Source organism: Oncorhynchus clarkii, chromosome 29, assembly GCF_045791955.1.
Source record: "Oncorhynchus clarkii lewisi isolate Uvic-CL-2024 chromosome 29, UVic_Ocla_1.0, whole genome shotgun sequence".
In the NCBI taxonomy this organism is placed as follows: domain Eukaryota; kingdom Metazoa; phylum Chordata; class Actinopteri; order Salmoniformes; family Salmonidae; genus Oncorhynchus; species Oncorhynchus clarkii.
In genome coordinates, this window is record NC_092175.1 from 17974907 (window position 1) to 18001381 (window position 26475).

Here is a 26475-nt window from a genome sequence, read left to right on the forward strand (position 1 = left end):
GGGAGCCATAGTATAGTAGTAACGCGCGTACAAGCAGTTGCTCCCGACGCCACTTGGGTACCCTGCAGCATCCACCGAGAGGCTCTTGCTGCCAAGGGAATGTCTGACAGCTTGAAAGACACTACAGTGAAAATTGTTATCTTTGTTAAAGCAAGACCCCTGAACTCTCGTTTATTTTCTGCATTATGCAATGATATGGGCAGCGACCATGTAATGCTTTTACAACATACAGAAGTGTGCTGGTTATCAAGTTTTTTTAAAATTGAGTGACGAGCTTAAAGTTTTCTTTACTGACCATAATTTTCACTTGTCTGACCGCTTGCATGATGACGAGTTTCTCACACGACTGGCCTATCTGCGTGATGTTTATTTTAACCTGCGTGACCTGAATCTAGGATTACAGGGACTCTCCGTAACTACATTCAATGTGCAGGACAACATTGAAGCTATGATTTAAGAAGTTGCAGCTGTTCTCTGTCTGCATGAACTAGGACAACACACAAGTCTTTCCGTCATTGTATGATTTTTAGTGTGCAAATGAACTCAAGCTTACAGACAATGTCAAATGTGATATAACGAAGCACCTGAGTGAGCTGAGTATGCAATTACGCAGGTATTTTCCCGAAACGGACGACACAAAATACTGGATTCGTTATCCCTTTCATGCCCTGCCTACACTTACCGATATCTGAACAAGAGATCCTCATTGAAATTGCAACAAGCAGTTCTGTGAAAATGGAATTTAATCAGAAGCCAATGCCAGATTTCTGGATAGGGCTGCACTCAGAGTTTCTTGCCTTGGAAAATGACACTGATGCCCTTTGCAACCACATACCTATTTGAGATTGGATTCTCGACCCTCACTAGCATGACAACTAAATACAGGCACAGACTGTGTGTGGAAAATGATTTAAGACTGAGACTCTCTCCAATACAACCCAACAATGCAGAGTTATGTGCATCATTTAAAGGACACCCTTCTCATTAACCTGTGGTGAGTTATTCACAATTTTTGATGGACAAATAAGGTTTTATATGTAAGATGGCTAAATAAAGAGCAACATCGAATAGTGTGTGTGTGTGGCAGGATTTAAATGATGGCAACAAAAAAAAGAGAGTGCACAGCTGGAGGTTGAATGTTTGAAAGGGTACAAGGACTATAAAAAGTTTGGGAACCACTCTCGTAGGGTAGGAGTTGAATACCCCTGGTTTAGAATGTCTCTTCATTATGTGATCTTGTAATCCCCCATCTTTATATCAGACACATGTTGTTAGTGACAACTCATGTCCATTTGTCAATTGTTATTTCGTCATTAAAGGCATTTGATCTATGTACTCAAGTGATGTACACAAGTCACTGCTGCCAATAGATTTGAGTTGCTATATTATTCATGTATGTATTTAATTGAAAACATTCTGAGAAGTTGGCACCATAACTGTATATGACACTTAATTTTTTCTCATGGACACATGTAGAATTGTAACAGGCCAGGTAACGTGCATGTGTAAAGCATCACATCTACAGTATTTATTGATGGACTGGACATGTTGGCTTTAGAGGACAGCATCACACAGCATCACGTGTCACATTATCAAAAATGTACCGTCAACAAGGAACATGCTGCTATCACAGCACTACCTGATCCAGATGGCAAAACAGACCTCTGCCCAGCAACCTCCCAGCACTTGCTCTCCCCCTCAGACACACACACACACACACACATACACACACACACACACACACACACACACACACACACACATACACACACACTCTCCAACCCGGCTCAGCGTGCCGCCCGTCCGACCCACTTATCTGTACTCATCAGTAATCATCAGTGCGTTATCCGGGCTTAAGCACTGGCCGGCTTGCTCCAGGGAAGATTAGGAGCCCAGATATGCCAAGTCCCAGCAGCTGTATTAACTAGTGAATAACCAGTGAACACCCAGGTGGGTGGACAGAGGTCCCCCCCCCACACTTTTTTCTCCTCCATTCCTGTCTAGTAGTAATTGAGTGGAATCATGGTGAAAATGGTCCCAATGAACCACCAAGACTCCTGTCCAATCCCTTTTATTGAGAAAGAAGTGAATGTTGAGCAAGGCTATCTAGAGCGTTAGAGATGCTGTCAAGGCTCTGACTGGTTTAAAAATCCTTAGGAGTCGATTGAGTTACCAGTGCGGCCGTCAAAATCCATCCGTTTAAGAAGGAGATATACGTTTTTTTTTTTTTATGGGCTGCGTCTCAATCCACCTCATCCGCCTTCAGATACACCGCTGTTTGTCAGACCAGGAGACGTCTCGAAAATTGGTCTTCTCACAAAAACGTATGTAGCATCAGAATGGTTTTGCCTTAAGGCTAACATGATCACTCTATGGAAAGATGAGACTCTCACGAACACGATGCTATTCTCCGGGACTCGTCTGAAGGTAACCCGGTACCGGAAGTATGGAAGTAGTTTTATACCAACAAAAAAAGGGGATAAATATGTGTCCCAAATAAAATATATTTCCTGAGCTTTCTTATATCTCCTAGATATAGGACAGACACTTCAAACTCTATTTTGACATTTGTGAATGTGTTATTGAATGTGTTTCTATGGGCTATAGTAGTAAAGGCAAAGTTAAATATTTGTATATTTTCTTTCTAATTATTATTTTATACATACAGGGGTCCTAAAATTCTAAATCAAATAGCTCAATGGTATGACCATTGAAGTGATGTTGACATCTGCTAGGTTGGAGGAACATGAACAACTATGATACCCAAACTATGACTGTCAACACTTACCTACACTACAGTATAACCAAAGTGTAGATTAAACCAGGATCGTTTTCATAATATCACTGGGACTTTGAATATGCATGTTAGATCTTGTTGATTGCAGCATTCATGTCCATTCATGAGCTGTGAAACATTGTATTGAATATGATTTTGTGAAAATCATTAGAATGCAGAACGGGACTGTAACTCTCTTCCAGGATTGTCAGGGGTCTGTTGGAGGTATTGCAGCTTGACTTTGAGACCAAGGAGTTGACTGATCAACAATCAGAGAGCCAGATGATCACATGGCGTTTTGAGACAGGAAACATCAAGGATGTCGGCATCATGAGGATCTATACCACTCAGAGAGACTACGTGGGTCTGGCACCACTGGTCATGGTGAGGAGTGTGTGTGTGTGTGTGTCAAATCACATTTTATTTGTCACATGCGCTGAATACAACAGGTGTAATGTGTGTGTGTGCGTGCTCATGTGTGTGCTCGAGTGCGTGCGTGCATGTGTGGCATTTTATTACTATGTGTGCATGCATATCTTTGTGTATGCCAGTTTGTATGGCACAGCAGCAGCTGCGTTAACAGTAACACCACCACTGTATTATCCCTGAAGCTTAACGGTGAGTTGAATTAAACTCCCCTGGACGTGCAATTAAGTGTAGGCTGGATGTACCATAATTTTACCTCTATTGTTCTCTCATCGGGTTTGATGTTTTATGATGGCGATAAAGGAACAATAAAGCGTGTGTGTAAATGATTGGGAGAGCCCTGGAGAGGGGATGTCAGGGGGGGGTGTTAATTGTTGACCGGCTGAGTGCCAGCTCCCTTGGCCTCTAGCTTTGATCAATTCTGTCCCAGGTCACACTCTCCCTCAGTCAGTGTTAATGAAGTTGACGTTCATTGAGAGGATCAAACGGCTCCCATAGGTAGGAATGAACCATCTTTTTAATGAAGCCACAATGCATATTGATTTATAAAATGTCTCCCTAAGTATGTACTAAGTACAGATCTGGATTGTCAGAAGACGCTAATACCACCTGCAAACTTGTTTCCGAAATCAAGCACACTTCCATTACGTTTGTGAGTACTTTACACATTCACAGCAGTGTTTGTGCCACAAATCCCATTGAATTGCTTCAGTACAGTAGGTTTGTACCAATAGTCAATTAGGTTTGGGTGACTTTCAGAGGCAGAACTAGAGCTTGTCCTTTCTGAATCGCGGTCAGCAGCTGTTGTGCTGTGCTGCTGAGTTTAGAACAGCTGACAGGCTGCCCTGCAACATCTGTCGAGTGCTTCAGTTAAATCTACACCAGGCCAGGGCATACAGTCATCAGCCACTGTATCCACCCCTACAACTCCTAGATTAGGAAGACATTTTATTAGAGAGCATCACGGCCAGAAAACTGTTTTGAATCAATATTCAAAGAGAGGTTATGGAGCTACAAGAGAGATTTCATCAGCCGTGGATCAACGTTGACTTGTCTATTCATGTTGAGAAGTTATACCTAGCAGTTAAACACAATAAACAGTACAAGGTAATGTGTGTGCATGTGATTGTGTGTGGGCATGCATTGGTGCATGCATGTGTATGTACAGTACATGCCAGTTTGTGTATGTATTTGTATGATAATCTGCCTGCCTGCCTCACACGGTCGCTGTGTCCTGTCTTGCCCCCTTGTAGGACAGTGACGTGCTGAACACAGCTGTTCTGACTGCTAAGAAGGTGTCTGTCCCAGTCAGGACTCTGGCTGTGGAGGCTGACGGCTCCGTCACTGATGTCACCAACTACACCAACTGCAGGTCCACTGATGAAAACGTGCTGAAGGTACAGCATTGGAACCCCTTTTTCAATATTCACTGTTTCCCTATGTTGCAAGATAACAAGTTGGGTATGGGCACCCACAACACAATAAAAACTCATACAAAACCATAGTTGCACATCAATTAAAAACAACACCAAATCCTCCTCCACAGCAACTAAACACAACAGACTCTGAATACCCCATATACTCATAAACAGATCAATATTGTTAACCAGTTTGTAATAGGCTGTCCCCGAATACTGTTCTTTCGGGTCTTCCATATTGCTAATTTAGCTACCCCTAACACATAATTAAGCAAAATAACTACACCCCTTCGACTAAACCTGTACTTTAGACCAAATATAAACAGTTGGGAAAAGAAAACCTCTCCCAAAGCTGAGAACCAAGAAGTGATCAGGTCAATCATTCCGACCAATCTGGGACACTGTAAAAACAGATGTGCCAGAGTTTCAGACCCAGCACAGAAAGGACACCCTTGCCCAACTGTCGGATCCAGGTATACCAGATGCATAAAGGAAACCCTTCCCCAACAGTAGGATCCAGGTGTACCAGATGCAGAAAGGACACCCTTCCCCAACAGTAGGATCCAGGTGTACCGGATGCATAAAGGACACCCTTCCCCAACAGTAGGATCCAGGTGTACCGGATGCATAAAGGAAACCCTTCCCCAACAGTAGGATCCAGGTGTACCGGATGCATAAAGGACACCCTTCCCCAACAGTAGGATCCAGGTGTACCGGATGCATAAAGGACACCCTTCCCCAACAGTAGGATCCAGGTGTACCGGATGCAGAAAGGACACCCTTCCCCAACAGTAGGATCCAGGTGTACCGGATGCATAAAGGACACCCTTCCCCAACAGTAGGATCCAGGTGTACCGGATGCATAAAGGACACCCTTCCCCAACAGTAGGATCCAGGTGTACCGGATGCATAAAGGACACCCTTCCCCAACAGTAGGATCCAGGTGTACCAGATGCATATTGGTGGCAATAGCTCCATGTATTATCCTCCATTGGAGGTCAGCTGTCCTCTTTTCATTAGGCAGTTTGTGAAAAAGAGGCTCTTCAAAATGCCACATCCCTGGTGGCGTGCAGGCCTTACGGGGACTTGACAAGAACTCTCCAAGCCTGCATAACATACTCATAAAATGGAGTCAGGCCAGGCAAATCACCCCCCTCCAGCTTTAAGAGGAAAAGGTGCTTGTCTTAGCCCAAACAGCCCGCTCTCCTCATCAATGTGTAGGCTGTGTCACAGAACCGTCACAGTACAACAGTCTCTGGGCTGCTTGAAGACGGAAAGCCATGATCCTGGAAGAAATGTCCACCAAACCTTGCCCACCCTCGTGCAGTGGCAAGTACAGGGCTAAAGCTTTAATCCAATGTTGTGCAGACCAGAAGAAATTGACAAGGGTCCTCTGAAGCTCTTGTATCAGACCCCCCCGGTGGCTGTAAAGTCATTAGTCTGTGCCACAGGGTAGAGGCAGCAAGATTATTAGCTACCAGTACCCTTCGCCTATAAGACAGCTGGGGTAGCCACCATTTCCACCTTGACAGTCTGGCACACACTTTCACCCAAAACATGACATCATGTAACATCTTAACATTAAAATACCAGTAAGATGATGACCTTAGTGGACAGGACAAGTGAATATCAACAGTAACAATATGGTGATTAGAGAAACCCACAGGAGTAATGTCACACCTTCCAACCCTACTACAGTAGTGATCAGATACATACAACCTGTCTAACCTTCCAACCCTACTACAGTAGTGATCCGATACATATAACCTGTCTAACCTTGCTGCAATGACACGACCTTCATTAACTTTTAGCCATGTGTACTGCCTAACTTTTGCATTCCTTACTCTCTACACATCAGAAAGCTCAAACTCAGTTAATAGACCAGACAGGCAAGTTGCTGACCGCAGATGAGGTTCTTCAGCAGTGCGGTCAACAGTAAAATCTACTGTAGAATTCCAGTCCCCCCCTAAAACCATGCACCCCTCTTGGTCACACTGTCTTAAGGTTTCCTTTATTTTATCAAATACAGCAATACGCTCTGTACCCTCATTAGGAGCATAAACATTAAAAAAACAAATAAAAAACCCATAACATCCACCTTGACCAATAAAACCCGTCCCTTGACAATCTCTGTTGTAGATACCACATTCACCCCTTAGCCTGAGGAAAACAGCAAAACACTGAAATTAGTACCATGACTGAGTACATGCCGCCCCTCCAACCACATACCCCAGTCAACCTCATTAGCCTCATCACTATGTGTCTCCTGTAGAAAAACTACATTAAGCCTTTTCTGTTTTATTACTTCTAATACCCAAGCCCTCTTATTCCTGTCCCTTCCCCCATTAATATTGAGAAAACCTTTCCTTAGTACCTCCATGTAGAAAAGAGAAAGGAAAAGCAGAAGAAACCAAAGAGAAAATAGACACCCTATGAGGCATGATCATCATCATTGTTTTAATTTTCTATTAACCTGACCACATTTCCCACTACCCTTTGCTGCTGTGACAGCAGTAACACATTTCCTCAAGTGAAAACGCTTCTTCACGTTCAACTGGTCTAACCCCACCATCTTCTGTAACATCACAGCTGACCTCACAAACGTATCAATGTCAAAACAAATCTGCCAATTTGACAGATTTCCTAAAAGTCTGATCCAGTCTGATCCAGGAACCCATTTACCTCCACTAGATTGTAAATTCGAGTCGTGGACCAGCTGCTATCATATCAAGAGATATCCTTCTCCTGATCCTATGACTTGGGTGGCTGGAGTCTTTGACAATTTTTACGGCCTTTCTTTTACGGCCACAGACCACTGACTCCCTTCTACCACATCCCTCTCAATACTCCCCACTTGCACCCAATCACTCGTACCAGGCATCTCCTCCACTACCTGGGAGACTAGCCCCACCTGCACCCTCTCCTGTACCCCAGCACTCATACTGGGCAACTCCTCACCAGTCTGAGGAAATGGCTCTTCAGATCCAACCTTACCTTCTACAGCAATATTTTTCTGCTGCATAACATTTCCCTCTGGTACAAGTTGCAACTCCGTGCCCTCAACAGGACAACATGTTCCTCAGCAACAGGTGCTTGTGGGGTGGCAGGGTAGCCTAGTGGTTAGAGCGTTGGACTAGTAACCGGTTGCAAGTTCAAACCCCCGAGCTGACATGGTACAAATCTGTCGTTCTGCCCCTGAACACTGTTCCTAGGCCGTCATTGAAAATAAGAATTTGTTCTTAACTGACTTGCCAAGTTAAATAAAGGTAAAAAATTGTGGCTGCTCTACCGCTGTCGGCCCATCTACATCAATGGGCCCAGGCGTTACGAGGACTACCTCCCTCTGCCTTCTCCCTTTTTGGGCAAGCATGTCGCTTATGGCCAACATCACACTCAACACCGTTGACTACCTGTACCTGAGCCATATACAATCTGTTGTCATACTTGACTTTAAACGATAACTCCAAAGTCTGCTCCGGTGAGCACATGCCGAAACGACATAACCTGTTTCAAGGCCGGGTGGTTGCAACCCAACGAGACAATCTTTATTGAACTTGCGAACTTCCCAAACCGCAATAACTCGCGCTCCATTAGCTCATTGGGAATAAATGGCGGTACATTCGAAATCGTTGCCCTTGTTGACGGAGAAAAAAGCGGTGTAACTTGAATAAACATTCCTTTAAGAAGTACGCCATGCTCAACCATACGATCAACAAGGTGCTCTTCTTTAAGAAAAACCACCACGGCTTTATTCATCCATGACGCATAAGCAACATTCTCATATCCTACCTTCTCTCCTACGGCGACCAGAAACTCCTCCACAGGGACAGTAGCTTCAGTAACACACCTCAAGCTGTGTCGAAGTGACAGGGACGGCGTCCCCATGTGGGTCGCCATCCCCGCCAAAACCAGGGTAATTTCGACACGAAAAACAATATACTTAATTCTACCACAACAACTAAATAAAAATAATGATAACCGTAATAATGCATAGGAAGGAAAGGAACGTAAAAGAAAAAACAAGATATCTAACTCTACACAACACTCGCACTCACGAGAGAGAGAGAGAGAGAGAGGCAAGCAAGCCCTGGAACTTTATCCAGTTTATTTCATATCACTCTCTCTTCCCGATCAGTGAGTAAAGAGTAAAGCACCTCACTGGGTCAGGGTAAAGGATGATCCCCGAGCATGGATACATTTCTATACACATAAACACAGATGCAGTAAGATGGTTCCACAGCATGCTCTTTCTCTCTTCTCTCTCTTGGCACTTAGATGGACAAGCCTACAGTATGTGACTATGGGCACAGGGACCTCACGTTTGATAGAACGCTTGCTAACCACTTAAATAACTCCACATGGAGAGGTTGTGTTCTTTAACTCAACCCCCCCCCCCCCCCCCCCCCCCCCCCCAGGTGTCGGATCGTTGTGACTATGTGTTTGTGAACGGGAAGGAGACGAGGGGGAGGATGAAGATGGTGCTCAACTTCACCTACAGCTACCTGAGCGCCCAGCTGGAGATGAGTGTGTGGATGCCCCGCCTCCCCCTGGTCATCGACGTGGCTGACCCCGAGCTCAGCCAGATCAAGGGCTGGAGGGTCCCGGTGGCCGCTGGCAACAAGAGGTATGGTTTTGTTTGTTTACAACTCTCCACATATCGATGTTAGTAGAGCTTTCGTCTCGGTCAATGCTATTTTAAAGCCATAGTATAGAATGGGAGAGCTGATGCCATGACCTGCCTGAGTTTGGCTTTCATTACATTTTAAAGAAGGATTTAATCAATTGTGAGTTGTACAAACGTCATAAAAAATCATCACAAGAGCTACTGGTAGTGACCCACTGCATAGTGACAAAGGATGAAATCAAAGAACATTAAATGTAAGTAGGATTTCACAGAGCTATACCCAGAATCCTAAACCCCTAAACCACAAAATAGTGTTTGTTTACCAGCCTCATAAACTAGAGCTGTGCTGTTCAGACAGATAGATGAATTCATAAATGCAAGCAGTACAGTAAGTACTATGACAGAGAGGGTACGGAATGGAAATCCCCCAGCTTACCAGCCTTGCCTAATGCATATTACAGAGAGACTCTATAATAATCAACTATAATCACATCACTGTTAGTTACATAAGTGTGTTATGCCCTGTAGATGGGACTGTATAGACTTGCTCTCAGGAAACAGGTCAGTAGGTTCTCTCTCAATACTGAGTGTCGTACCGCTGCCTGGTTCTCACTCAATACACTGACGTGGATGGATGGATTGTGTAGGGTGTTGTTGTTTTTCTCTGGAGATATCTTAACATGGTTATGGGTGGTTTCAGAGCCAGCTACCCAAGTCCATTTAACCCTCAGTTATTTTTTGCAGACGTCTGTCAGTTCTTGGTTTAAGTATACTTAAGCAATAAGGCCCTAAGGGGTGTGATATATGGCTAATTTCGTCTCATATACACACGGGTGGGTGGTTGGGTTGAGCTAATTAGCACCCAGTATCAAAACTACCCGGTTTACACAATTTATAAAATTATGTTTTGTCTTGCATTACTCTGGTCATAGCCATAAATCCCCCGTGTCTCTGTGTGTGTGTCTCAGGACCAGCTGGGACAGTGAGGAAGAGGAGGAGATGAGGAAGGGCAGGGGCTGCATGCTGCAGTACCAACACACTGTGGTTAGGGTGCTCACACCCTTTGTAGCTGAGCCGTCGGACCCAGCTCCTGACCCCATGGCAGGGAAAGTGGGGGGGGCTTTGGAGAGTTTCCTGGGGACAGACTGGCAGGTGGATGTCACCAGGCTGGTGCGTTACTCTTTCAGGGTGAGAGACCCATCTATAGCCAGACTACAGGCTGGGACTGTACTGCAGGGACGCGCTGCAGGGACCACGACACTACAGGTAATGTGTTTGTATGCGTGTGTACATACAATGCCTTCAGAAGGTATTCAAACCCTTGATTTTGTTCACATTTTGGTGTGTTACTGCCTGCCTTTAAAATGGATTCTATTGAGATTTTGTCACTGGCCTACACATAATACCCCGTAATGTCGGAGTGGAATTATGTTTGTTTTTTAAATTATTACACATTTTATTAAAATGAAAAGCTGAAATGTCCCCGCGCGGGACGGTTGAACCAACGTGCGCTAATGTCATTAGCATGAGGTGAGACTGAAGAGACTGAAAAGATTTGGTATGGGTCTTCAGAGCCTCAAAAGGTTCTACAGCTGCACCATCGACAGCATCCCGACTGGTTGCATCACTGCCTGGTATAGCAACTGCTCGGCCCCTGGCCGCAAGGCACTACAGAGGGTTGTGCGAATGGCCCAATCCATCACTGGGGCCAAGCTTCCTGCCATCCAGGACCTTGGTGTCAGAGGAAGGCCGTAAAAATTGTCAAAGACTCCAGCCACCCAAGTCATAGACTGTTCTCTCTGCTACCACACGGCAAGTGGTACCAGAGCGCCATGTCTTGGTCCAAGAGGCATCTAAACAGCTTCTACTCCCAAGCCATAAGACTCCTGAACATCTAATCAAATGGCTACCCAGACTATTTGCATTGCCCCCCCCCCCCTGCCCTCTTTTATACCACTGCTACTCTCTGTTATCATCATCTATGCATAGTCACTTTAATAACTCTACCTACATGTACATATTACCTCAACTAACCGGTGCCCCCTCTCATTGACTCTGTACCAATACCCCCCTGTCTATAGTCTCACTATTGTTATTTTACTGCTGCTCATTAATTACATGTTACTTTTATTTCTTATTCATTTACGTCTTTTTTAAAACTGCATTGTTGGTTAGGGGCTCGTAAGTGAGCATTTCACTGTAAGGTGAAATGTTGTATGTTGTATTTGGCGCATGTGGCTTATACAATTTGATTTGTAAGTAACAATAACATTTCCCAGGACATAGACATATCTGATATGGGCAGAAAGCTTAAATTATTGTTAATATTACTGCACTGTCTAGTTTACAGTAGCTGTTACAGTGAAAGAATAGCTTGCTATTGTTTGAGAGTGCACAGTTATGAACTTGAAATGTATTAATAAAGCAATTAGGCACATTTGGGCAGACATGATACAACATTTTGAACAGAAATACAATGGTGCATTGGATCAGTCTAACACGTTGCACATACACTGTAAATTCTAGTGTCCAAAATCTAAATTGTGCCAAAGCTGGAATAATACAGAGGCCTTTCTCTTGCATTTCAAAGATCATACAAAAATATATATTTTTAAATTCTTTGTATTATCTTTTACTAGATCTAATGTATTATATTCTCCTACATTCATTTCACATTTCCACAAACTTCAAAGTATTTCCTTTCAAATGGTGTCAAGAATATGCATATCCTTGCTTCAGGTCCTGAGCTACAGGCAATTAGATTTGGGTATGTAATTTTAGGTGAAAATTGAAAAAAGGGTCCGATCCTATTAACTTGATTTTTGAATGACTACCTCATCTCTGTGCCCAACACATACAATTATCTATAAGGTCCCTCAATGGTGAAGTTATTCATTACAATTTGGATGGTCTATAAATACACCCAGTCACTACAAAAATAGAGACATCCTTCCTAACTCCGTTGCCAGAGAAGCCAATGGTGATGGATGGATCAACAACATTGTAGTTACTCCACAATACTAACCTAAATGACAGAGTGAAACCAAGGATGCCTGTATATAAAAAACATATTCCAAAACATGCATACTGTTTGCAATAAGGCACCAAAGTAAAACTTCAACATATGTGGCAACTTTATGTCCTGAATACGTGTTATGTTTGGGGTAAACACAACACATCACTGAGTACCACTCTTCAGGGTGGTGGCTGCATCATGTTATGGGAATGCTTGTCATCAACAAGAACTAGGGAGTTTTTTTTATCATAAAAAGAAACGTAATAGAGCTAAGCACAAGCCAAATCCTAGAGGAAACCTGGGACAGTCTGCTTTCCAACAGACACTGGGAGACAAATTCACCTTTCAGCAGGACAATAACCTAAAACCTGAGGCCAAATATACACTGCCGTCGCTTACCAAGACAACATTGAATGTTTCTCAGTGGCCTAATTGAATCCCAATTTGTAATTCAACAAAATGTGGAAAAAGTCAAGGTTTTGAATGCTTTCTGAAAGCACTGTATGTGTCTGTTTGTATACTAATGTGTGTGTATGATGTTGCAGGTGATGTCTCCTCTGTCTGAATCGATCCTGGCTGAGCGGATGGTCAGGGTTCTGGATGACAAAGTGAGCGTGACAGAGCTGGGAGTGCAGCTGGTGTCTGGCCTCTCTCTGTCCCTCCAGCTCAGCCCAGGGAGTAACCGGGCCATCGTCGCCATGGCTACCACACAGGAAGTCATGCAGAAACCCAAGCAGGTAACTAGCTGTAAAATAAAACCTGTATTAAACTTATTATGCAAAATATAGAACTTCCAATATAATACTTTTTCCAAAGAACAAGCCCCAACACATTGTGCCATTCAGAAGCTGGGGCACTGCTAGAAAACTGTACCCTCAAAGCCCTTCATAGATATCGGGCAGGAAAATTATCAATTTCACAGTGTAACCTGGTGGTCTAGTAGCATATGTTTTGTCCCTGTGATTTCTGTGTGTGCGATTTAATGGTGTCCACAGCTCAGGCCTGTAGTACAGTGGCCACGCTGTGAGTCAGGCAGGGAGCACGCACACAGTTTAACAGCTCACACATTAGCCGGGCAGTATGCCCATTCAAAAACACTTCCCAAACTGTGAGCGGGGAAACCATTAGGCAGTTGTCCATACTTCATAGCCAGCATTATGACAGCCCTGTGCTGCCTTGGGGCCTGGTGAACCGCTAGCTTGACCCAGTCAATACTCAAGCTATTAGAATGGAGCTCGCGCACATGCCCATTTGTTTCTGTGATGGGCTGTGTTAATGTAAAATTCTGGGCTATGCATAATGTATTTCTCCTCAGAATATAGGCCAGGCCTCTTGCTCTAATCGTTCATATCAGTTTACAGCTCTCTGGTTCTATGGTCACTGGACTGACTTGTGGTGGGGGTAATTACCCACATTGCGCCTTCTGGTGGCTATTGTAAACAGTGTTTATTATGCATCTACTGTATATTGATATTGATCTCCTGTGGTTAAATTGAGTTTCAAAGCATGATTTGATAGGACTGTGGTGTGTGGTACAATAGCCGAGCTAATTATAAAGAGATTAACAGAGGCAGTTCTTAGATACCAACAAAAAGATGGATTATCTAAAATGGCAACCCAACCGACAAAACACTGAGGCAGGAAATTAAATAACTGTAGAATTGTGAACCATTGGGTTGCTTGAGGATCCTTTGGAAAGATACAGAATCAGTTCTGCTCCTGATTTACCACCTACTATTATGCATTATCACAAGATCTATTTATGAGAGGGAATATTTGGAAATAAATTGGATTTCCGTTGTCCTCTCCTGATCCAGTCTCTGTGTTGTCTCTCCTTAGGAAGCACTGGTCAGCTGCTGGGTCCAGTTCAGTGATGGCTCAGTGACCCCTCTGGACCTCTTCGACCGCAGCGTCTACTCCCTGACTGTGACTTCATGGGACGAGAGAGTGGCGACTGTGCGCCGGACCCCCCAGTCAGCTTTTATGGTGGCGGAGGGCGAGGGTCAGGGGACGCTGGTGAAGGCAGAACTGAGGATTTGTGAGGAGTGCCAGAAGTCCAAGAGAAAGAGCAAGCTGGTGGTGGGCAACGGGCTTCTCAGGGTCACTTTCCAGATGGGCAGCAGGCCCGATGGAGGGGACACTGGTGGGGGTGTTGCTGAGTATGGCAATGATGGTTCAGAGTCAGAGGGAGAGCCTAAGCCTGTTGTGACATTACCATGGGAGCCCACAGCAGTCGTGGCATCACAACGAGAGCCTGAGCATGTTGTGACCTCACCACAGATTCTAACTGAGGGGGGCGGAGACAGACGCTCGTTCAGGAGCACTGTGCCAGACCTCCAGGAGACCATCATGACTGACGTCACCACATCATCTAGCAGGGCTCAGGAAGTGGCTGGAGGTGGCATCTCTACCATCAGCACCACTACCACCAACACTGACAGTAGTACCACCACCATGGGCAAACCTGGCACTGACAAACCTCTGATGACTGGCAGACCTGGCAGGGATAGAACCCTGGGAAGAGGACAAGGGCTGAGGAGAGACTGGGGAAACCTGGTGGAAAACCCAAACCAGAAGAAAGAGATGCCCAAAGCAGAGGCACCACCCCAGAAAGAGCAGCCCAAGCAGTCCAAGCCACCGCTGGTGGTGGAGAGTGACCTGGTGAGGACATTTAGAGCCATGTCAGACCTAGAGATCGGTATCTTCGCCCTGGTGGGGGTCTCCGTGGTGGCCATCCTGGCCTTCCTGCTAAACTGCACCTCCTATAACCTCTGCTTCCGGGTCCACAAGACCCCCATCCAGGGCAACCCAGATCCCAACAGCCCTAAGGAGCACAGGAATGACTGGGTGTCGCTGGGGACCACCACAGGTCCCCAAGTCTCCACCCTCAAGCGAGAGAACCACCGCTCAATGGAGTCCAACTGCAGCCTGCAAAGTCACAGCTCCATAGATACCCACCGGGCCCTGGAGAGCAGTCTGAGTATGAGTGCTATCCCAGAGAGGACAGCCACCCTGGGAAGGAGGACCAGCTCCCAGCAGGTTCCCGCCCTGGACCCCACTGCCCAGCGTTCAGCCACCCTCCTACCCAAGCCCACCTGCAGCGATCCCCTCCACTCCCCCACCAGCAAGAGGAACCAGGTCCAGTTCACCACCTTCACCACGCTGGACATTAAGCACCTGGCTGCCCTGAAGAGGAACGAAGTGGACTTTAACTGGCCCAGTCAGGCTGGGGGAGCTGGGGAGCCTCAGGGGCCCCTACCTGACATGCCATGGCCTGTAGTCAGACCCCTGGGTGAGCCAAAGTGAGATTCCACATGGGTTGTTTGTGTGAGTGTGTGTGTGCGTGCGTGTGTGCGTGCGTGTGTGTGTGTGTGTGTGTGCGTGTGTGTGTGTGTGTGTGTGTGTGCGTGTGCATGCATCTGTGTGTTCTGAACCTGTTTAAGTGTATAAACTGTGTAGGTAGAGTATACACATAATAGGTGTATGGACACTGTCATTCCATTATATCACACATATGTCACACATATTATATCACACACATTAACAATTTACACACATGACCAAATTACCAAATGAATGACCAGACCTCATTAATATGGGATGGTAAAAAATGTATATTTCTACAGATGATTGTTTACACTGTTTAAATGCAGTTTAATAATGTTTCATTTCCTTTCACTTTTATATATTTGTATGACTCCACAAAATAGCTTCAGATTTCACTTTGTACCAGTTGTTAGGGTAATTGCAATATGAAAGACATTATTTGTAGTTGGTTATATACTTTCCAGCCTTTGTATATTTGTATGATTCCTCAACAGAATAGTTTAAGAGTTTGTACAATTGGTCAGAGAAAATGCAAAATGTATGAATATTATTGGAAAATGATTTTATACAGACCACCCTTTTGAATGGACATTTATTCAAATTGTATGTGCTATGCAAACACAGTTCATGGTCATGTAGAGTTTGAATTGAATATTGGCACCAACTAAACAATGAAAATACCTCTGCTACAAGAATTGTCTTGGGGGAAGAGTTCTTCCATTTGAAAAGAAAAAAAAAAAAAAGTATAATCTTGTCCTCAACACAGAGCAATACATTTTAAAAGAGAGGATTATTTCATGTGTAAATGAAGACGAATGGTGCTCTGTCTGTGCAGTGATGTTTTGATGTTCAATTCCTATGAGATTAACCAATAAATGACTGAATGAAGGACCAAATGGATGGTTTGGGAGCAGAATTTCATCAGCATCGTCTTCCATCATTATTCCTTTTTATTAAAAATAATGTGATTATTTTTATATTCAAAACACATAATAATGGGTGAAGTTGTCCAAAATATACTTTGTTTATTACTATAAAAGACAATGGAAATTGTGAGATTCCCTGAGCTTTGGTTTGTCTCTGGATGTCAGGTGGTATACAGTACAATATGTCAGTGGCATCACAAGAGTAGGTCTTGCTGCAGAGGTCCCCTCCTCTATGTGGCCTGTGAAATGAAGGAACTTTTCACTCCACTTTGATACAAAGTGATTTTCAATACAGGTTAGGTGGGCATTTTCGCTAACTCTTTTCCTAACCTTAACCTGATCTCCTAACCGGCTACATTAATTATCCTAACCGGCTGCGTAAATTCTCCTAACCTGTTACGAAAAAGTCACTTTGCTATTGAATTGGCATAAAAAAGTGTTTCCCGTGAACTGAAGTCACCCACTGAATGAGGTCCATTTTGAGTGATAGGAGTAAGTGAGAGAGAGTGAATGAGTGAGTCAGAGAGAAAGAAGACAAGAGAGAGATCTCCCTTTTGCTTATTGCGATAGCGCCAACACACTTCTGAGGAAATGCTGTTTGATATCTTCTGCCGAGGCACACAAGTGATAACTCCCTGGCTCCCTCTCTATAGTGTAACCGTGGTGACACATCTCTAAATTACATTTCAACAGTAAAAAAAACCTGTACAAGCTTAAACTAACCCAGATAATCTGATGTGGTGATGCGCTGAACCTCAAACTGACAGCAGAGGATTTGACAGCATGTGTCATTTCCTTCTGCTGTAGAGGGGGACGGATTTGAAGTGTTGATAAAGGCTATTTAATACATTTTCCCAAAATTCTCTCCCTTTACACATCCAGCATGTTTGCTATGTGGGCAGACTCTCTCCCCTTCAGACAGTTTATCTTTCTTACAGGAGCTGGAGAGTTAAATACACTTTCACCTGCGACAGTTCCCGTGAATCTCTGCAGTGTTTCTGACCACAAAATGACTGTAATAATAGAGATTGACATCAACTGACATTAATGTGTAGGCAAATATAAAAAAATACTGAATACTAATACTGAATATCAACTTTATATATGTAGATCAGCTTTAGTATTGCAGATAGATTGTAGCTACCATCAATGTAATTGTCTGCATCATTTCTAATCGACAATATATATTTTTGTAAATACACTACCGTTCAAAAGTTTGGCGTCACTTAGAAATTTCCTTGTTATCGAAAAAAAAAAAAATTGTCCATTAAAATAACTTTAAATTGATCAGATATACAATGTCGACAGCTAATCCAAGTTTATAATTTTAAAAAGCTAATTGATCATTAGAAAACCATTCTGCAATTATGCTAGCACAGCTGAAAACTGTTGTTCTGATTAAAGAAGCAATAAAACTGGTCTTCTTTAGGCTAGTTGAGTATCTGGAGCATCAGCACTTTTGTGTTTTATTCTAGGCTCAAAATGGCCAGAAACAAATAACTTTCTTCTGAAACTCGTCATTCTATTATTGTTCATGAAATAGTACCCGCAAAACACCAGTCTCAATGTCAACAGTGAAGAGGCGACACCAGGATGCTGGCCTTCTAGGCAGAGTTGGGAAAAAAAGCCATATCTCAGACTGGACAATAAAAATAAAAGATTAAGGTGGGCAAAAGAACACAGACACTGGACAGAGGAACTCTGCCTAGAAGGCCAGTATCCCGGAGTTGCCTTTTCACTGTTGACGTTAAGACTGGGGTTTTACGGGTACTATTTAATGAAGCTGCCAGTTGATGAATTGTGAGGAGTCTGTTTCTCAAACTAGACACTGTAATGTGCTTGTCCTCTCGCTCAGTTGTGCACTGGGGCCTCCCACTCCTCTATCTATTCTGGTTAGAGCCAGTTTACGCTGTTCTGTAAAGGGAGTAGTACACAGCGTTGTACAGAACTTCAGTTTCTTGGCAATTTCTCACATGGAATAGCCTTCATTTCTAACACAATGTGCCATTGGAACACAGGAGTGATGGTTGCTGATAATGGGCCTCTGTACGCCTGTGTAGATATTCCATTAAAAATCTGCCGTTTCCAGATATTTTTTTTTAAACAAGCTAATCCAGCTACCATAGTCATTTACAAAATTAACAATGTCTACACTGCTTTTCTCTCAAAAACAAGTACATTTCTAAGTGAAACAGTAGTGTGTATAAATATATATACAGTACCAGTCAAAAGTTTGGACACACCTACACACCTAGATTTTTCTTTATTTGTACTATTTTCTACATTGTAGAATAATAGTGAAGAACTATGAAATAACACATACAGTTTAGAGATCATTATTTATTTCAGCTTTAATTTCTTTCATCGCATTCTCAGTGGGTCAAAAGTTTACATACACTCAATTAGTATTTGGTAGCATTGCTTTTCAATTGTTTAACTTGGGTCAAACGTTTTGGTAAGCCTTCCACAAACTTCCCCAAAAGGTTGGGTGAATTTTAGCCCATTCCTCCTGACATAGCTGGTGTAACTGAGTCAGGTTTGCAGGCCTCCTTGCTCGCACACACTTTTTCAGTTCTGCCCACACATTTTCTACATGCTTGGGGTCATTATCCATTTGGAAGACCCATTTGCGACCAAGTTTTAACTTCCTGGCTGATGTCTTGAGATGTTGCTTCAATATATCCACATAATTTTCCTGCCTCATGATGCCATCTATTATGAAGTGCACCAGTCCCTCCTGCAGCAAAGCACCCCCACAACCTAATGCTGCCACCTCCATGCTTCACGATTGGGATGGTGTTCTTCGACTTACAAGCATCCCCCTTTTTCCTCCAAACATAATGATGGTCATTATTGCCAAACAGTTATATTTATGTTTCATCAGACCAGAGGACATTTCTCCAAAAAGTGCCATCTTTGTCCCCATGTGCAGTTACAAACTGTAGTCTGGCTTTTTTATGGCGGTTTTTGGAGCAGTGGCTTCTTCCTTGCTGAGCGGCCTTTTAGCTTATGTCGATATAGGACTCGTTTTACTGTGGATATAGATACTTTTGTACCTGTTTCCTCCAGCATCTTCACACGGTCCTTTGCTGTTGATCTGGGATTGATTTTCACTGTTCGCATCAAAGTATGTTCATCTCTCGGAGAGAGAACGTGTCTCCTTCCTGAGCGGTATGACGGCTGCGTGGTCCCAAGGTGTTTATACTTGTACTATTGTTTGTACAGATGAACGTGGTACCTTCAGGCGTTTGCAAATTGCTCCCAAGGATGAACCAGACTTGTGGAGGTCTACAATTTATTTTCTGTGGTCTTGGCTGACTTCTTTTGATTTTCCCATGATGTTAAGCAAAGAGGCACTGAGTTTGAAGGTAGGCCTTGAAACACATCCACAGGTACACCTCCAATTGACTCAAATGATGTAAATTAGCCTAGCAGAAGCTTCTAAAGTAATGACATCCTTTTCTGCAATTTTCCAAGCTGTTTAAAGGCACAGTCAACTGTGTGCAGAGAAGGTGAATGGATGATTTCAGCATGTGTGGTTCCCATCAGGAAGCATGGAGTATGGAGGTGTGATGGTGTGGTGGGTGCTTTGCTGGTGACACTGTGATTTATTTAGATTTCAAGGCACACTTAACTAGCATGGCTACCACAGCATTCTGCAGTGATACGCCATCCCATCTAGTTTTGGCTTAGTGGGTCTATCATTTGTTTTTCAACAGGCCATTGACACAAAACACACTTCCAGGCTGTGTAAGGGCTATTTGACCAAGAAGAAGAGTGATGGTCCACAATTGCCTTACCTCAACCCAATTGAGATGGTTTGGGATGAGTTGGACCGCAGAGTGAAGGAAAAGCAGCCAATAAGTGCTCAGCATATGTGGGAAATTCTTCAAGACTGTTGGAAAAGCATTCCTCATGAAGCTGGTTGAGAGAATGCCAAGAGTGTGCAACACTGTCATCAAGGCAAAGGTTGGCTACTTTGAAGAATCTCAAATTTAAAATATATTTTGATTTGTTTAACACTTTTTTGGTTACCACATGATTCCATATGTGTTATTTCATAGTTTTCATGTCTTCACTATTATTCTACAATGAAGAAAATAGTAAAAATAAAGAAAAACCCTTTGAATGAGTAGGTGTGTCCAAACTTTTGACCGGTACTGTATATCAATTTCTCCATTATCTTGCCTTAAAAATCAGGCAAAAGTAAATTTAAAAAACTGTCTGCTTACAATTTCAGAGTCTTAGGCTGAATAACATTTGATCTCTCTCAATCTTTTTTCACATATGGGCCATTTAAAATGTTCCCACTGTTCTACAATGTATAAAATAGTAAAAAATAAAGAGTTTTGACTCATTGTCACGACTCCGACCGAAGGTGGCTCTCCTTCCCGTTCGGGTGGCGCTCGGTGGTCGTCGTCGCCAGCCTACTAGCTGCCACTGATTCTTTCCTCCCCCTCCTTGTGTTTATTGAGTACACCTGTTTTGAGTTGGGTATAATTAGTGAGGCTTTATTAGTCAGCCGGCCCGCCTTGTTCTTTGTGCGGCATTAATTATTGTGACCTTCTGTTTTGTGTAACTTGCACGTCTGTGGGTTACGTGGTTTCCCATTTCGTGGGTTTTGCTGGACAGTTTAAGTCCCCTAGTTTGGGGCGTTTGTTTTGTTATACGCCCTATGTTTTCGTGGGGTTGGCTTATGTATGCCGTTTTGTGCATTAAAGTAGCACTACCCTGAACTATCTGCTTCCTGCGCCTGACTTCTCACCCACTACACTCAGAACGTTACACTCATACTGAATAGTGTACTTTATACTTGACATTTTATTTTCCCAAATCGGATAGGCATTTTCAAATGTACCCCAATGTATAAAAAGGAAAGGTAGTTGAGACATTTGTCTAGATAAAAAAGATTTGGGTTTGGCAAGCACTTTGCGTTTCCTGTTTGTCATTCATGAACAACATGGGGGAAGGACAATCTCCCTACATCTGCAGTATCATTACAGTGGCCCATTAATCTGGAGCATCAGCTTCCCTATTGACAGATTGAAGGGATTGGGGTCGTTATGTTGGGCTGGGATTAGTGTGCATTAGTGGACCCTCTCTATGGCACATGCCCTTTAATGTGGGCCAGAGAAGACAAGGTTGCTTACTTGTTGCTATGTTAACAACACTACCCTGGGTCATATTCATCACGCTCAATGGGGCAAATGCTGTCAAACTGAAATCGAGTAAGAGCGTGTCACGTCCTGACCTTAGTTCCTTTTTTTATGTCTCTATTTTAGGTTGGTCAGGGTGTGAGTTGGGGTGGGCATTCTATGTTTTGTTCTATGTTTGTATTTCTATGTGTTTGGCCTGGTATGGTTCCCAATCAGAGGCAGCTGTCAATCGTTGTCTCTGATTGAGAACCATACTTAGGCAGCCTGTTTTCGCCCTTGAGTTGTGGGTAGTTATTTTCTGTTTAGTGTGAGTACCTGACAGAACTGTTGCGGTTTGGGCTACTTTTGTTTTTTTGTGTTCCGGTTATAATAAACAACATGGACACTTACCACGCTGCGCATTGGTCCGATATTTCCTACGTTACAGAGCGCTCGTGTACTGGACAGGTTTGGATGGTGCCATCTCGTTTTGAACGTGACTCTGCTCCTGATTTTCCATACTAGATGGAATGTTATTCTAATATTGTCTTTTCTACTAATGATATACAGTGCCTCTAACCTTATGCTTGTTCTTTCATGTAGGCTACAGTATTTAATTGAATCCTCTGATATGCTACTGTTGAAGGAAGTTTATATATGAGTGGTGTTAAATAGAAAGGATATTGCCCCAGATACTGTTTAAGTCATCAGATGAATAAGAAAATTCACTAATAGTGAAGGGATGCAGTGTGCAATGGCAGTTCTGCCTGGTGCTTCATTAACTCACAAAAGGCAGGCATCAACAGATCTCCCTGGTGCACTTGCCGTAACACATCTCGCAGATCTCACTGATCAACAGTCTCCCATTTCACTCATTGATACGCAACGATAATGTCATTCTGTAAAGCAGGGCAGGTTAACTACGGAGCATGGTGAGGAAGAACAAAAATGAAACAGTGGCAGATGAAAATAAACCAGGCCAGTAGAGCATAGTAGCCAAGTCGACAGACATCTGGAAAACAGAGGAAGGAAGAGAAAGCGAGAGGGAGAAGTTGGAAGCAAGAGAGCGAGGTTAGATATGGAGAGAGAGGACACAATAAAACGAGACGATTAAGCCCACAACAGCCTGTGTATAATGAGGTAGTCAGTCAAGCCTGTGATGAGGACCTGAGTGGGACCACACAGTCAATGCCCCAAGGGCCCCTGGGACAGACACTCTCAGGTCAGGGGGCAGCTGGAGCAGAACAAACAAGGACATCCATTTTTCCTCTCTCTGCGGAACCCGAACCGGCCAATCAATACCCTAGCCTGAGGGGCTGGATTGTGACTGAAAATGTTTTTAGGGAGAGTGAGAGCTCTCACATGTATAGAACGTTTCTGAGGAAGAAGATCTAAACTGCTGACAGAAACCGTGCATATTTGTTTTGTACCATAAATGTCTTCAGCAGTCTAAATCTATAAGATTATCACTCCATGATTACAGTGTCTTCAGAAAGTATTCACACCCCTTGACTTTTTCCACATTTATGTTACAGCCTGAATTTAAAATGGATTAAATTGAGATTTTCTGTCACTGACCTACACACAACAACCCATAATGTCAAAGTAGAATTATGTTTTTAGACTTTAGAAATGTCTTGAGTCAATAAGTATTCAAGACTAAATAAATGAGTCACAAAATAAGTTTCCTGGACTTTGTGTGCAATAATAGTTTTTAACGTTATTTTTAAATGACTTATCTCTGTACCCCACACATACAATTGTCTGTAAGGTCCCTCGGACGAGCAGTGAATTTCAAACACAGATTCAGCCACAAAGACCAGGGAGGTATTAAAATGCCTCGCAAAGAAGTGCAGTTCTTGGTAGAAATAAATAAATAAATACGCAGACATATCCCTGTGAGCATGGTGAAGTTATAAATTACACTTTGGATGGCGTAGCAATAAGCCCAGTCACCACAAAGATACAGGAGTCATTCCTAACCTCAGTTGCAAGGGAGAAGAAGGAAACCGCTCAGGGATTTCACCGTGAGGCCAACAGTTACAGAGTGTAACAGCTGTGATAGGACAAAACTGAGGATGGCCCAACAACATTGTAGTTATTCCACAATACTAACCTAAATGACAGAGTGAAAAGAAGGAAGCCGGTACAGAATAAAAAATATTCCAAAACATGCATCGTGTTGTGCAATCCAAGACTCACAGCTGTAATCGCTGCAAAAATGTCATTCTAGCATGTATTAACTCAGGGGTGTGAATACTTATGTACATAAGATATTTCTGTATTTAATTTTCAATAAATGTGCAAATATGTCTAAAAACATGTTTTCACAAAAAAACAAGATTTAATCCATTTTGATTTCAGGCTGTAATACAACAAAATGTGGAACAAGTCAAGGGGTATACTTTCTGAAGGCACTGTATATTAGTACAGGGGGTACATCCTCTATTGATAAACCTGTAGGATGAATTTACTCTACCGTATACCAGTGCAGAGTTACTTTTTGATAAATCATCTTGACTGTACACTCAGTTTATTAGGTACACCACCCCATTCGCGAACATGGTTCGCTCCCACAGACAGTGAGTCATGTGTCCGTGGCTTGCTATAAAAAAGCAGGCAGACAGGCATCGAGGCATTCAGTTAGTGTTCAATTTTGTGTTTTATTAGGATCCCCATTAGCTGTTGCAAAAGCAGCAGCTACTCTTCCTGGGGTCCACACAAACCATGAAACATGACATAATACAGAACATTAAGAGACAAGAACAGCTCAACTACATCAATAAAAATGTAAAGGCACTCGTAGCCTACATATCAATACATACACACAAACTATCTAGGTCAAATAGGGGAGAGGAGGTGTGCCATAAGGTGTTGCTTTATCTGGGTTTTTTTTATTCCGGGGTTGCTATTCATTTGAGCAACATGAGATTGAAGTTCGAAGCAATAGTGTACACTTTCTTGAATTTGTTCTGCATTTGGGGATTGTGAAAAAACCACTGGTGGCTTGTCTGGTGGAGTAAGTGTGTGTGTGTGTGTGTGTGTGTGTCAGAGCTGTGTGTAAGTTGACTGTGTAGACAATTTGGAATTTTCACACTGTTTCTTACAAATAGAAGAAGTGATAGTCAGTCTCTCCTCAACTCTTAGCCAAGGGAGACTGGCATGTATAGTATTTATATATCAGCCCTCTGATTAGAATGAAGAGCAAAACGTGCTGCTCTCTTCTGGTCCAGCTGCAGATTAACTAGGTCTTTCCTTGCAGCACTGGACCAAACGACTGGACAATAATCAAGATAAGACAAAACTAGAGCCTGCAGGACTTGCTTTTTGGAGTGTGGTGTCAAAAAAGCAGAGCATCTCTTTATTACAGACAGACCTCTCCCCATTTTACAAACATTGAATATATGTGACCCGATTCAGGAAACTAGGCATATGTCGCAAGTCCCGACTTCACAGGAGAACTGTTTGAACGTAAAAAATATTATTTGATCAAAATGCGTTTTTTTTGGCAGAAATGCCTTTTCGAACATGTGAACTTTCATGTGCCTTAATATCAAACTTGTATGCCATCTGTAAATATGATTTTTTATTTTTTATTACGAGCCTAGTTGGTTTAGGCACAGAAAAAGCGAGCAACCTTCCCGATAGCCATGATTGGCTGAGACAATGAGTGGGCTGGACATGTCGAGAGATGAGTTTGGATTGGTCTACCATATAGCATGCGTCTGTCTATTGGAGCTGGTCAGTATGTTTAGGTAAACGCATCAAACGCGGCTTTAAAAAACATGTGTTGTGTAGTAAAACTACATAAACCTAATGTCAAGTTAAAGTGTACACTTAGCTAGCTAACGTTAGCTGGCTGGCTCGCTAGCTAACGTTATGTGTATGCTCTCCACTTTCTGGAGGACCGAGTTTTGAAATCAGTGGAATTCAAGTATGATAGCTAAGGAGATGGAGAAAACACCAGTCTGGAATACATCATCAAACTAAGGCAACCATGCATGGCATCAGACAGGAGACGTGTCCAACCATGATGTATACTGGTAAAATGTTCAGATATTATACATTTAGAAGCCTCTTGGACCTAGACTTGGTGCTCCGGTACCGCTTGCCATGCGGCAGCAGAGAGAACAGTTTATGACCTGGGTGGCTGGAGTCTTTGACAATTTTTTAGGGCCTTCCTCTGACACCACCTGGTATAGAGGTCCTGGATGGCAGGCAGCTTGGCCCCAGTGATGGACTGGGCCATTCACACTACCCTCTGTAGTGCCTTGTGGTCGGAGGCTGAGCAGTTGCCATACCAGGCAGTGATGCAACCAGTCAGGATGCTCTCGATGGTGCAGCTGTAGAACATTTTGAGGCTCTGAGGACACATGCCAAATCTTTTCAGTCTCCTGAGGGGGAATAGGTTTTGGCGTGCCCTCTTCATGACTGTCTTGGTGTGCTTGGACCATGTTAGTTTGTTGGTGATGTGGACACCAAGGAACTTAAAGCTCTCAACCTGCACATTGCAGCCCGGTCAATGAGAAAACAATACTCTTTTTCCTGTAGTCCACAATCATCTCCTTTGTCTTGATCACATTGAGGGAGAGGTTGTTGTCCTGGCACCACACGGCCAGGTCTCTGACCTCCTCCATATAGGCTGTCTCGTTGTTGTCGGTGATCAGGCTTACCACTGTTGTGTCATCGGCAGATTTAATGATGGTGTTGGAGTCGTGCCTGGCCACGCAGTCTTCTTTTTGACAAGTTCAGTCACGTCATTTCTCAATTTGCATTAAGTCAGCCAGTCAGATATGCAGCCAGACTTATTAGCCATTCCTTCTGCCC

At 43.3% G+C, this 26475-nt stretch overlaps 1 protein-coding gene across 1 annotated transcript in view; it reads left to right on the forward strand.

Moving 5' to 3' along the window:
- The window catches only part of LOC139388661 (transmembrane protein 132D-like), a 47165-nt gene extending 30835 nt beyond the window's left edge, over positions 1 to 16330 (forward strand). Inside the window, exons 4-9 of the mRNA XM_071135476.1 lie at positions 2980 to 3160; positions 4456 to 4599; positions 9036 to 9244; positions 10213 to 10510; positions 12806 to 12997; positions 14100 to 16330. Of these exons, the coding sequence (XP_070991577.1) occupies positions 2980 to 3160; positions 4456 to 4599; positions 9036 to 9244; positions 10213 to 10510; positions 12806 to 12997; positions 14100 to 15566 (2491 nt within the window). The 3' untranslated portion in view covers positions 15567 to 16330. The remainder of the gene's footprint in view (positions 1 to 2979; positions 3161 to 4455; positions 4600 to 9035; positions 9245 to 10212; positions 10511 to 12805; positions 12998 to 14099) is intronic.
- The last annotated feature ends 10145 nt before the right edge of the window (positions 16331 to 26475 follow it).